Source organism: Halichoerus grypus, chromosome 15, assembly GCF_964656455.1.
Source record: "Halichoerus grypus chromosome 15, mHalGry1.hap1.1, whole genome shotgun sequence".
In the NCBI taxonomy this organism is placed as follows: Eukaryota; Metazoa; Chordata; class Mammalia; order Carnivora; family Phocidae; genus Halichoerus; species Halichoerus grypus.
Genome location: NC_135726.1, coordinates 54,384,969 through 54,397,740, shown reverse-complemented (window position 1 = coordinate 54,397,740; position 12,772 = coordinate 54,384,969). Strand labels below are relative to the sequence as shown.

Below are 12,772 nucleotides of genomic sequence, written 5' to 3'. Positions count from 1 at the left end.
CCACACGTGTGGCTCCCACGTGGCCTGTGTCCCCTCCAGCAGAGCACCTGCTGTGGGTGTCGGGGTCTGCCCCCGTCCCCCAGGCCACACAAGGAGCCCCTAGAGGGCAGGGCCACCATTTGCCACTTTTCTGGGTAGCAACTCCATGTTCCAAGGGCCTACCAAGTGCCAAGCTCAGAAAAGGCATGAAGATGTGAATAAGGGCCTTAAGAAGTGTAGAGTGACCAGCTCTCCATCCTCAGGAAGGGGGTGGAGGACCCGGGGATGAGGGTGGGAGAGGGTCTCTGGGACCCAGGCCAGGAAGGGCCAGTTCCTCAGGGATGAGCTTGAATTGGCCTGTGTGGCCCCAGAGGCCACCTGATCATTTATTAATGACACATTTCCCGCGCTCCATGGGCCACCCCCGAGTGGGGGTGACGCTGGGCACCCAGAACCCATGCCGCCCCGGAACTTCTGATCTGCCCCCAGGGGTTCCTGGCCTGAGAAGGTACAGGCAATGAGCCCTGTCCCCACACCTGAGTGAAATGCACAGAGACAGGCCACCCGGGGCCTCGGTGGTGGCTGCCAGGAGGAGGGGACATTTGAGGAGCGCTCCAAAAGGTGAGGAGGGTTTAGCAGCAGTTCACCAGGTGAGGGCAGCCAGAAGGAAGCCACACTGCTGAGGACGGCCTGGGTGAGGGTGGTGGCGGGAGTGGAGTGGGGTGGGGGTTGGGACATGGGACATGACAGTGCCTCCCTCTGGGGGCCGGCCCGGGACAGGCAAAGGTGCAAGGTGGGCCCTGGGAACCAGTGTGCACGCTCTGTTCTATTCCTGAGGATGACCACAACTGCTTCAAGTGCTCGCCTTAAAACTGTTGTGTAGGGACCAGACAAAAAAAATCCTCTATTATAAATGGACCATATATTACAAAGCACCTGCTTAAACTTCATTGCAGAGAGACAGACATTTGAACAGCAACTGAATTTGAGGCTAGAGCACTCTCTGGACTTCGTTTAAACCACTATTAAAAGCTTCGAGATGCAGGCAAACTAACCTATGGTGTTGGATGATGGAGCGTGCTTATCCTTGGCGGGGAGGACAGGGGACTGGGAGGGTGCACAAGGAGGGGATGTCGTTTCTGCCTCGGGGGGCCGATTCTGCAACTGTGTTCAGTCAGGAGAAGTTCATCAAGCCTGACACTTAGGATCTGTGGGCTTTTTAATACATATACTATCTCCATATACGCACATATACAGATGTAAGTTATTATACTTGTACACGAAATTACATATAAATGTACGTTCATAGAGAAGCAATCAGCTATGCAAAAGACTATATCAAGCAGATAGGGACAATTTAAGGAATATTTAGAGAATATATGTATGTGTGTGCATATTTTGTCTTTAAAGAGTCTTTAATTAGGGGCGCCCGGGTGGCTCAGTCAGTTAAGCGTCTGCCTTCAGCTCAGGTCATGATCCCAGGGTCCTGGGATCGAGCCCCGCATCGGGCTCCCTGCTCAGCGGGGAGCCTGCTTCTCCCTCTCCTGCTCCCCCTGCTTGTGTTCCTGCTCTCGCTGTGTCTCTCTCTGTCAAATAAATAAAATCTTAAAAAAAAAAAAAAAAAAGAATTCAGAGGGGCGCCTGGGTGGCTCAGTCGGTGAAGCGTCTGCCTTCGGCTCAGGTCATGGTCCCAGGGTCCTGGGATTGAGTCCCGCGTCGGGTTCCCTGCTCAGTGGGGAGTCTGCTTTTCTCTCTCCCTCTGCTGCTCCCCCCAACCCCTGCTTGTGCTCTCTCAAATAAATAAATAATCTTAAAAAGAAAAAAAAGAATTCACAGAGAGAAGAAAGCATCAGGTCCCCAGAAGAGGCAAGGCTGCAGCCTTGAGGGAGGGCATCCCGGCAGAGGGCACGGTCTCTGAAGAGATCCAGAGGCAAGCAGTAGCCTGGGTGCCCAGAGATAGTACATGGGTGCTACTGAGGATAACACATGGAAGAAAGGGGCTGAGGGCAGCTGGGACAGAACTGGGCTAATGGAAGGAACTCAGGGCCAGCCAGCAATAGAGGGATGAGCTCACCATCACGGGAGGCATGCAAGTATGTCCGGGCATTTTAAAGGGATTTCTTATCCTCAAACATTCCCTGGGCCAGGCTCAGGGATGAGTCACACAAGCTCTGCACTGGGGGAGCTCCTGGATTGGAAAGGAGGCTGACAGGGACAAGCAACTACTCTGACAGAGGCAAATGTGATGGGGGCTGGGAGGCTGGAATCAGACCAGGGGAGGAAGTCTTCCTGGTACACAGCTGCTGGGATTTGAGGATCAACATTCGGAGCGGCACTGGACCAAGCAGAAATAAGGGGAAATGTGCTCCAGGCCGTGCAAAGGCCCGGAGACTAGCACAGCAGGCAGGCCCAGACCTCTTCTGGTTTTTCTCAGAGGGCTGGGGAGCCATGGGAGGCTGCAGGCCCCTCTTCTGCTGGTAGCTGTGGTTGTGAGGTGCGTGCGGGTAGAAAAGAGGGCTTGCTGCGGGCTAGGGCAAGGAATGGCTGAGCAAGGACCTGCCCTACCTCGGGGCTTCCGCTAGTGAGGGGACATAAAGCCTTCTCTGCGTGGGCGCTAAGCTGCAACATCAGGTGGGCCTGTCTCTGCCACCAAAGGCATCCTAAAAACCCCGGGGTTCCTCCACCCTGGAGGGACTGACATCCTTTTATGGAGGTAGCAGGTAAGGGGGTCCAGTACCTTACCGGGAGACAGCTACTGTTTACAGTACAAGGTAACAAATGTTCCTCTCTTCTAGGACCACCCCCCCCCCCCCCCCGGGCTGTGTCTCCCACAGGAGTACCAACAGCCCAGAGTACTCAAAGAGAGTTCTGGAAGCTGATGCCTATTAACTCTGGACCACTATAAAATCCAGAAGACGATGGCCCTGCACTGCCCAATGCGGGAGCCACAGGCCACATGGGGCTACTAGGCACCTGACACATGGTTGGTGCTGCTGAGGGATGAAATCTGTATCTTCCATAAATTTAAAATTAAAAACCAATTCTCAGTTCAGTCACCGCAAGGTATGTTTGGAACAACCCAAGTACTTTGCGAATCTACTTTTTTAACTCTTTAAGTTTGCGAACTCTTAAATACAGAGCAAGTGTTGCCAATGAAAATGTGGCTTCATTGAGAAAGGCACATAAACTGTCTCATGAATGATTTTGAAAATATTGATTACACATTCAAACAACACGGTGAATGTACTGGTGTAAATAAAATATATGAAAACTGATTTCACCGGTTTTACTTTAGTAACGCGGCTACTGGAAAATTTAAGCTTCCGTATCCGGCTTGCTGGGTGAGACGGTGCTCGTGCTACCAAAGTCATCACCACCCGAGAGAGAAACCAGGCTCCTGGAACAACCAGCTGCAAAATGAACGCAGCTGCAAAGACCATCCCTGAGCGGCGGCCTGCCACCTTAAGGGTTAAGGGAAGGGTGTACATGCCCATTTGTCAGCCCTCCCGTCTGGCCTCCGGTCAGAATGCAGCACCCCCAGGGCAGCGAGGTGTGGCTGCTTCATTCCCAGGGGGCATCCGCATGGTTCAGAATCGTCCTGGCACAGGAAAGGTGCTGAATGCAGATTGTGGGCCGGTGCACTAGATGACACAGAAGGGGGTGAGGCCAGGCCTGGGGCTGTCTATCATCAGCATCTAGTGCACACTCACAACCTAAAGCCCGTTCCTTAAAGTGCAGGGCCTGGGGCAGGGTGGGGGGCCCCCAGTGGCACACTAATGTTGGGGAACCACTGAAGTGAGACTCATTCTTTTTGGTCTCTCCACAGTGGCCAGAGGAATCCTGTCCCTTCCATTCTCCAAATCCCTCCATGGCTCCCATCTGGCTCAGACTAAAAGCGACGTCCTCACTGTCATCCTCCAGGCCCTACAGATCCACTAGTTCCCTCTCTGACCACAACTCCTACCCTCCCCGTCATCAGTGGCCTCCTCTTCCTGCTCCTCCTCCTCGAATTCCTCCTAGCACAGTCCTGCCTCAGGGCCTTTGCACAGGCTGCCAAGAATGTCCTCCTCCAGATCTATGCAGGCCTAATTCACCCACCAAATTTGATTCTTTGCTCCAGTGTCACCTTTTCAGCAAGAGACTCTCTGACCAGCTTATAGAACAGCATTATCCCTAACTTTGTCCCCATACCCCTTTCCTGTTTATTTCCTCTCACCACCCCCCGCCCCCACCACCTGTCTGTACATCTGAATACTATATATTTACTTGTGTACTGATCCGTTTCCCCTTAGAATATGAGCACCACTGAGAGGGACTTTTGTTCACTGTTGCAATCCCATTACTTAGAGCAGTGTCTAGCACTCAATCAGTGCTCATCAATAAAGACTGGTTTGTTTGCTCATTCATTCATTCATTCATTCACTTATTCTTTCAACTAGCAAACGTCTCCTGAGGATTCCCGTGGGCCAGGTCCCACTGTCTGCAGACCTGGGGACCCAGGGAGGGATCAGAGCAGGGCCTGTGCTCACGGGCCCGGGGGAGAAGTCACAAAAGGAATGGGTCACAATTTGGAGTAGGATGTACCCTAATGGAGGAGCTCAGGGCACTGTGGCAACCAAGCAGCCCCCTTCCTGTTCACTCCCTCACAAACTCTCCTCAGGCCTGCGGGGAGCTGGGGCCCTAGAGAGGAGAGAGCCAGACAGCCCCAGCCTGGGCCCTGGAAGCTCCCGGTCAGATTACGTGATTAGGAAGCAGATTCCCCACTCAAGACAGCGCAGGACCATGCCCTCAGGCTAGGCCCAGCCCAAACCTTTCCCCTTATCTGCAGAATTTGCCCTTCCTTGCCCTCCTTCTCAAAGCCTGCCTTTCACCTCCTTCTACAGTCTTTCCTCTGAACTCCACTATGCCTTCAGATTCTCCAGCAAGATGTTTCCACAACCCTCCCCTTCCTCCACCTGCTCATCTCTGAGCGCTGGCTCACCCACATCCTTCAGGCCTTCTTTTCCCTCGCTCCTGCTTGAAACCCTCCCTAGTGCTCTCAGGACAAACACCAACCTGGCCTCTGCCCACCCGCCTGACATCAGATCCCACCCCATCCTCCTGTGCACCAGGCACAGAGGCCTCAGCTCAGTCTCCGCTGGGCCTCAGGACCTTTGCATGGCTGTCCCTCTGCCTTTGCAGCTCTTCCCCACCTCCCCTGGCCTGGCAAACTCTGCCGCATTGTCTGAGCAATGCAACCAGACAGAGTCTTCATTCTCTCAACACTGTGGCCCTCTCTCTCACTGGACTTAGGACAGCTACAAGTTTTTTCCACTTACAACAAAAAATTGAGATACAATTCACATACCATAAAGTTCACCGTTCTAAAGTGTGCAATTCGGTGGTCTTCGGTATATCCACAGTCTCGTGCAACAATCACCACGATCTATTTCCAGAACATTCTCATCACCCCAAAAAGAAACCCTACACTCACTGGCAGTCTCTCCACATTCCACCACCCCCTACCCAGCCCTAGGTGGCCACTAACCTACTTTCTATCTCTATGGATTTGCCTGTTCTGGACAATCTCATGCAAATGAAATCATGTATGTGGTCTTTTGTGCCTGGCTCCTTTCGCTTAGAACGAGGCTTTCGCCACAGTTCATCCATGTTGTAGTGTGTGTCATTCTTTTTTTTTTTTTTTTTTTTTAAATTTTATTTGAGAGAGAGAACACAAGCAGGGGGTAGGAGCTGAGGGAGGGAGAGGGAGAAGCAGACTCCCTGCTGAGCAGGGAGCCTGACACAGGACTCCTCCCGGGACTCCAGGATCATGACCTGAGCCAAAGTCAGAAGCTTAACTGACTGAGCCACCCAGGGTGCCCCCCACCCCGGCTTTTTAAACATTTTATTTATTTATCTGAGAGAGAGACAGAGTACAAGCAGGGGGTGGGGCAGAGGGGGAGGAAGGAGCGGACTCCCCGCTGAGCATGGAGCCCAACAGGGGCCTCGATCTCAGGACCCTGGGATCATGACCTGATCCGAAGGCAGATGCTTAACCAACTGAGCCACCCAGGTGCACCAAGTGTGTCATTCTTTTTAACGGCTTGATAATATTCCATTGTGAGGCAGACCCCATTTTGTACATCCATTCACCCGATGATGGACATTGGGTTGTCTGCTTCCATTGTGGGGCTATGGTGACTGACCCTACTATGAACATCTGTATACACGTGTTTGTGAGAAGGACGGCTACACTTTTTATGCAGTACCTGTCTCCTTCATGGGGCTGGGAGCTCCACAGGGACACAGACAGACCTGTCCTGTTCGCCACTGTGTCCCCCGCACCCTCTATAAGGTTTGAAACACATGAGCCATTTGACATTTACTTGATGAGAAGACGAAGAACAAGAGGAATCCCTGATTCTCTAGCCCCAATTCATGTGGCCAAATTACCTCCACTGGCCCCAAGTCAGAGTCTCCCCTCAGGGGTCCTGCAGTGATGCCGACCTGTCTTCTCGTTCCTTCCCCACCCCCATCATCCAGTCCCCTTGCAAATCCTTCAAAATCTGTACCCAAACCAACCACTTCTCACCATTCACTTCTCACCCCACTCCAGCCAGCACCATCTCTCACCCGGATGCTTGCAGCAGCCCCTAATGATCTGCCTGCTTCTGCCCCTACCTCCTGAGTCTGTTCTCTTCATGGCAGCAGAGGAAGTATTTTAAAACATCAATCAGCTCACGTCCCTCCTGTGCTCTAAACCTTCCTGCCGCTCTCATTTCACCCAGAGAAAGGCCAGAGTGCTCTCTAAGGCCCGTAAAGCCCTTCACCATCCCTGTCCCCTCTCTGTCCTCATCTCCTGCCCTCTCCCCCTCAGCTCCAGCCACATGGGTCCCCTGGCTCTTACTGGAACACATGCCAAACATGCTGCAACCCCAGGACCTTTGAACATACCATTCCTCTGCCTGGACCACCCTTCCCTCCAAAATCTGCAGGGCCTGTTCCCTCACTTAACTCAAAAGTCTACTCACATGTCACCTCCTTGGTGAGGGCCTACCCAAGCACCATCTCAATCCTGATCCCTCCTCGTCTTTCCTTCCTTCCTTTCCTTCACACTACCAGTCACCCTCTGACATGGTATCATTTATTGTCGTTCTGTGTTTATTTTCTATGTCCCTCATGGCCTGGGTGTTCCCGAGCCAGGGATTCTTGTTCACTGTTGTAGCCCAGTCCTGGGTACAGTGTCAAAAAGTAGTGATCAAAAACTATTTGTTGGGGCGCCTGGGTGGCTCAGTCGGTTAAGCGACTGCCTTCGGCTCAGGTCATGATCCCAGGGTCCTGGGATCGAGTCCCACATCAGGCTCCCTGCTCCGCGGGGAGCCTGCTTCTCCCTCTCCCACTCCCCCTGCTTGTGTTCCCTCTCTCGCTGTGTCTCTCTCTGTCAAATAAATAAATAAAATCTTAAAAAAAAAACAAAAAACTATTTGTTGAATGAATGAATGAATGAACCTTCAGAGACAAGATGCTATTAACAGGGGAGTTTGCAGACAAGAACTCTGAGCCTCAGGGGCGCCTGGGTTGAGCAGCCAACTCCTGATTCCTGATTTCCGCTCAGGTCATGACCTCAGGGTTGTGAGACTGAGCCCCGCGTCAGGCTCTGTGTTCAGTGCAGAGTCGCTTGAGATTCTCTCTCTCCCTCTCCCTCTGCCCCTCCCACTCGTGATCTCTCTAAATAAATAAATAAATCTTTAAAAAAAAAGAAAGAAAGAAAGAAAGAAAGAAAGAGAAAACTGAGCCTCAGAGAGGTTAAATGACTTGCCCAGAGTCACATCGCTTCACATAACTGGTAGGCATCAGGGGCAAGGCGCACCTACTCCTAACAGCTGGCCCCCCACCTAAGCCACAGCCCCTCCTTGCTCACCTCTTTCCATAACAACCATAACATCTCTCCTCCACCTGATACCCAACGGCTTCCACCCCTCTCATTCACTGAGCACCTACTACGTGCCAGGTCCTTTCAGACCTACTAAATTCTAAGATAATCTCTGGGCATCTAACAGAGGCCATGTGTCAAATCCAGCGAATGACAAAAACAACAGCCAAGACCGTCCAGTGCCTGGAATGTGCAAAAGGCCTCAGTCACAGACGTTATCACAACAACCTCATCAGGAAGGTGCAATCAGCAGTCCCTCCTGACAGATGAGGAAATCAGAGGTGAAGTCCCCCATTCAAGGTCACATGGCTAGGGAGTGACAGTGCCCCAACTCAAACCCAGGTCTTGCTGACCCTAGAGCCCGTGCAGATATAGCTTCCGAAGCTCTTGGCAGCTCCAAACACCAACACCCACTCCCAGGAGTTGGGAGCTGACTTGGCACCAGGTCTCTCCTCGTCACGACAATCCTTCCTGCTGATGATCACTGTCCCCATATTGATGTGGTCAGGTGGGAGAGGGCTCCAGATTCAGATTGGCGTGATCCCTGACCTTTGACCTCTCTCTGGGACCAGGCTTCCCCAACCCCCAGCTTTCCAGATCTCTTCCCGGCAAATACCTAAGGCTCCCTGGGCCCTTCTTTGAGCTCCGGGCTTTCCCCCTTCTGGCACATTCCCCAAACCCCCACTTTGTAATCTCTTCTTTCCAGGCCTCCAGCTTCCTGTCTCAGGTTTTCCCAAGACCCTCCACCCGCAGCACCTCTCCTCTGGATTCCTTGACTCCTCCTCTCCCTTTAGCGACCCTTCTAGCCCACTCTCCACTGCCCTCCATGTCTCCTAAGCCATCCTCCATCCTGGAGCCCCTCTGTCCCTCAGCAGGGTCCCGCTATAGTCCCCCACCTTCCCATCTCTCCTCCCCAACCCCCCGGAACTTTCTATTACTCCCAGGCCCTCTCTGTGCACTAGCCAGGAGCCTCAGTGACCTACCTAGCCCCTTCCCCTCTCTGACACCCCCTCAGCCAGGCCCTCAAAGCCTGGCCCCATTATGCTTCCTGTGTTATACGTTCTCCCGGTCCCCTCTGGCTCTCTCCCACTCTATCGCTCCACAGGGTACCCCCGCACCCATGCACCCCCTTCCCTTTCTATCGACATCAGGGATTTCTCTAACCCCGTCGCTAATAGGTTCCCCAAGCCTTTCTATCATTCCCGGGGGACACCTCTATGTCCCCAGCCCTGAGACTGTACTAGCCTCCTCTCCTTTAAGACCCTCCCGGACGCCTCTAGCCACTCCGTGTCGTCACCTCAAGAGGCACTCTATGACACCCTAAGTCTCTCCATTCCCCCCACCCTAAAGTTCCCCCCGGGGCCTCTCTATCCTCTCCCTCTACGACCGCAATGGCTTTCTATGCCCCGGGCCCCTCTGTAACCCCCGAGCCCCTCAATTCCACGCTCCCCCTCCCTCCAGTGTCTCCCGGCCGCGCTCTCACAGTTCCGGATGTCGGAGATGAACACCGCGAGCCCCCGCATCCCATCGCCCTTGGAGACGGCCGGCATGATGGCGGTGGTGTCGGCTCCAGGCCTGGCCGGGCAGGGCACAGCGCGGCGGGGGCTGGCAGGCGGGGACCGGGAGGAAAAGACCCCAAGCAGCGCGGAGGAGCCCAGCCGGCCGGGGGGGAGGGCGGGCTGGCGAGCGGGCGGGCGGGCGGGCGGGCGGGCGGCAGGCCGCGGCTCCGCCCCCGGCCCCTCCCCTCCCGTCCGCCGTCCTGAGCTATCAGCCTCCCATTGGCTCGGATTACTGCCGCTCAGACTCGGGCTCACCCCCCGCTTCCTCTCTCATTGGCCGCTGGACAAAGGCACGCTGCTACGATTGGCCCAGTGGCCCGCTATTTCCGTTCGTAGGAAGGGGGGGGAAGGGGCGTTGCCCGAGAGACGGGAGGAGTTCGGGTACGTGCGGTGGGACCGCCCCCTCCGTGCGGCCGGGTCCGATGCTAATTGGATCCGGCGAAGGGAGGGATTGACATGAAGGAAGGCGGGGGAGTGGGCTCGGGCAGGCGGGACTTGCGTTGATCATGACCAATGAGCGGGCAGATAGCCCACGCAGGCGCCGCGGATTCGCCAGATTTGCTCTATTCCCGCCCCCGACTGGGCGGTTGTGGGGGCGGGAGAAGGGAGATCATAGGTAGAGAAGGAAGGGAAACGGGGGTTGTCACTCAGCTGGGCTAGGATAGGTGGAGCGTCGCCTGCAATTCCCTGCTGCAGAGAAGTGGTTGGGAGGGGCAAGAAAATGTGAGGTGTTTACTGCGCAAGCGTCCCTCTGTTTCCCTTTCTCCCTCCTCTCTTCCACCCCCGGCTCCTTAAATCTGCCAGGAAGTCTTCCCTTACCCCTCCCCCTCCCGTGCCTAGCGGCTGAGATGTCGAAACCTAATTTCTCAGAACCGAGGAAACAGTAATTTAAATCTAGCCCCATTAGGCAGACCTTAAACCTGAGGTCCAGAGAGGTTGCATGACTTGCCCAAGGTCACACAGCTCAGAATGACAGAGGGGATTTAAACTATATTTTGTTTTTTAACCACTTTCCAATATACAATGTTTTTTGGTTTTGGTTTTGGTTTTTTTTTTTTTTTTTGTAACCATAACGCCATTCTACAGTTATCAAATCAAAATCGTGAATCGCTACTCCACCAAACTTGGAGTTCCTCCTGAACAAGAAGGGGACCTGGTGGGGCACCTGGGTGGCTCAGATGGTTAGGCGTCTGCCTTTGGCTCAGGTCGTGATCCCAGCGTCCTGGGATCGAGCCCCACATCGAGCCCCACATTGGGCTCCTGGCTCGGTGGGGAGCCTGCCTCTCCCTCTGCCTCTTCCCATGCTCATGCTCTCTCTCTCTATCTATCTCTGTGTCTCAAATGAATAAATAAAATCTTTTTTAAAAAATGAGACCTGGTACTGAAGAACGCTGGTTAAAAGGAAGGAATAGATGAATCTGTTGGTTTGGCCGGACCACCACCCTTAGCACCCCTAGACCCTCTTTGATTGACTGGTTTTGGGGAAGGCAAAGCCTCAGGAACTATGATGCCCCCGGCTACTGAGAAATTTGGGGCAAAGGGAACTTGAGTCCATTTCTGTCATTTAGAGGGACTAAACCCCACATCACTTTTCTAATCTCAGAAGTCTAGTATTCTTGGAACGAGCCTTAAGGGAGCGTCCTGGATCCTGTGAACTTCCACTCTGAATCCCGGAGGGGGGAGGGTAGGGATGGGATGGGGACCAGGACAAGAGCCGAGGCATGCCTTCCGGGTTTAATGGATCGGTTGTCCATTTGGGTTTCCATGGGTCTTGGGGAAATCATTCTGGGTTCTAGGAGGAAGGACATGCTCAGCTGTTTTAGTGACCAGGAGAGTCCATTCCTAATATGGGCTGGGGGTGCTGTCTTCCTCTAAAGAACAGACAGCAGCCCGTTAAAAACAACAAACAATTAATAGGAATGTGAGTTGGAAAAAGTCCTTTTCATGGAAAGATACATTAAGCATTACAAGGACTGGAGGGGCCCACTCATGACATGGGGAAGAAACTTTCTCCCAGGGCTCTTGGATGGGAGTCGTTAGACGTCTGCCTTCAGCTCAGGTCATGATCCCAGGGTCCTGGGATGGAGCCCCTAATCCAGCCACACATCCCTGCTCAATGGGAGGCCTGTTTCTCCCTCTCCCACTCCCTCTGCTTGTGTTGTGTTTCTCTCTGTCAAATAAATAAATAAAATCTTAAAAAAAAAAAAAAGAAACTTTCTCCCTAAGGATAATACTTTTAAAAATATATATTAGTAATGGGGTTTGAACTTGTCCTCTTTTTGAGGGATGTGATGATGAGAGACATGGAGAGTCCCAAGAACAGGAAAAGTGTGTCTAAGTGTGTCTTCCCTGCCTCAACTTTCCACCTCGCTGTCACCCACCACCTTCCACCCTTCACCCAGAGCCACCTGGGGCCAGATGGAGTTAACTCTGGTTTGTCAGTGTGTGTGGGGAAGGATGTCCTGAAATAAGGTCCTGTAGGGGCGCCTGCGTGGCTCAGTCGTTAAGCGGCTGCCTTCAGCTCAGGTCATGATCCCAGGACCCTGGGATCGAGTCCCGCATCAGGCTCCCTGCTGCTCTGCTGGAAGCCTGCTTCTCCCTCCCACTCCCCCTGTTTGTGTTCCTGCTCTTGCTACCTCTCTCTCTGTCAAATAAATAAATAAAATCTTTTAAAAAGAAAAGAAATAAGGTCGTGTCATAGATAGGTGGGGGAACTCAATCCTCCCGCCACACACACCCAACTCCAGAGCCCATGAGGTAGCTGAAACTTAATTTTTAAGACTGGGCCTAAAGCAAAGTTCTAATAGGGAGTCAGATTGGGAAGGCCAATTTAACCTTCTGGAAAACCTGGGATTGTTTAATCCTGTGTGGGGGCACACATGCCCCCCCCCCATGCCCCCAAGGAACTCATGTGCTAAACCCTGTTGAATTAGAGCAGTACTTACAAATAGAAATACAGTGGGAGCCACATATATAATTTTCAATTTACTCCAGCCACATTTTTTAGAAAAGTTTTCAAAAAGGTGAAATTAATTTTAATAATATATAATTTTAATAATATATTGTATTTAACCTAATATACCCAAATATTGTCATTGCAACATATTTGCCATTTTAATTTTCCCAAGCCTTTTTTTTTTTTTAAGATTTTATTTATTTATTTGACAGAGAGACAAAGGGAGAGAAGGAACACAAGCAGGGGGAGTGGGAGAGGGAGAAGCAGGCCTCCCGTGGAGCAGGGAGCCCGATGCGGGGCTCGATCCCAGGACCCTGGGACCATGACCTGAGCCGAGGGCAGATGCTTAAGGACTGAGCCACCCAG

At 52.8% G+C, this 12,772-nt stretch overlaps 1 protein-coding gene across 2 annotated transcripts in view; it reads right to left on the bottom strand.

The window, feature by feature from the left end:
• Positions 1 to 9,579, bottom strand: part of AP2A1 (adaptor related protein complex 2 subunit alpha 1) — a 31,088-nt gene extending 21,509 nt beyond the window's left edge. For both annotated transcript variants that reach the window (XM_078062780.1, XM_078062781.1), the window contains exon 1: positions 9,375 to 9,579. In XM_078062780.1, the coding sequence (XP_077918906.1) occupies positions 9,375 to 9,441 (67 nt within the window). In that variant the 5' untranslated portion in view covers positions 9,442 to 9,579. The remainder of the gene's footprint in view (positions 1 to 9,374) is intronic.
• Between the last annotated feature and the right edge of the window lie 3,193 nt (positions 9,580 to 12,772).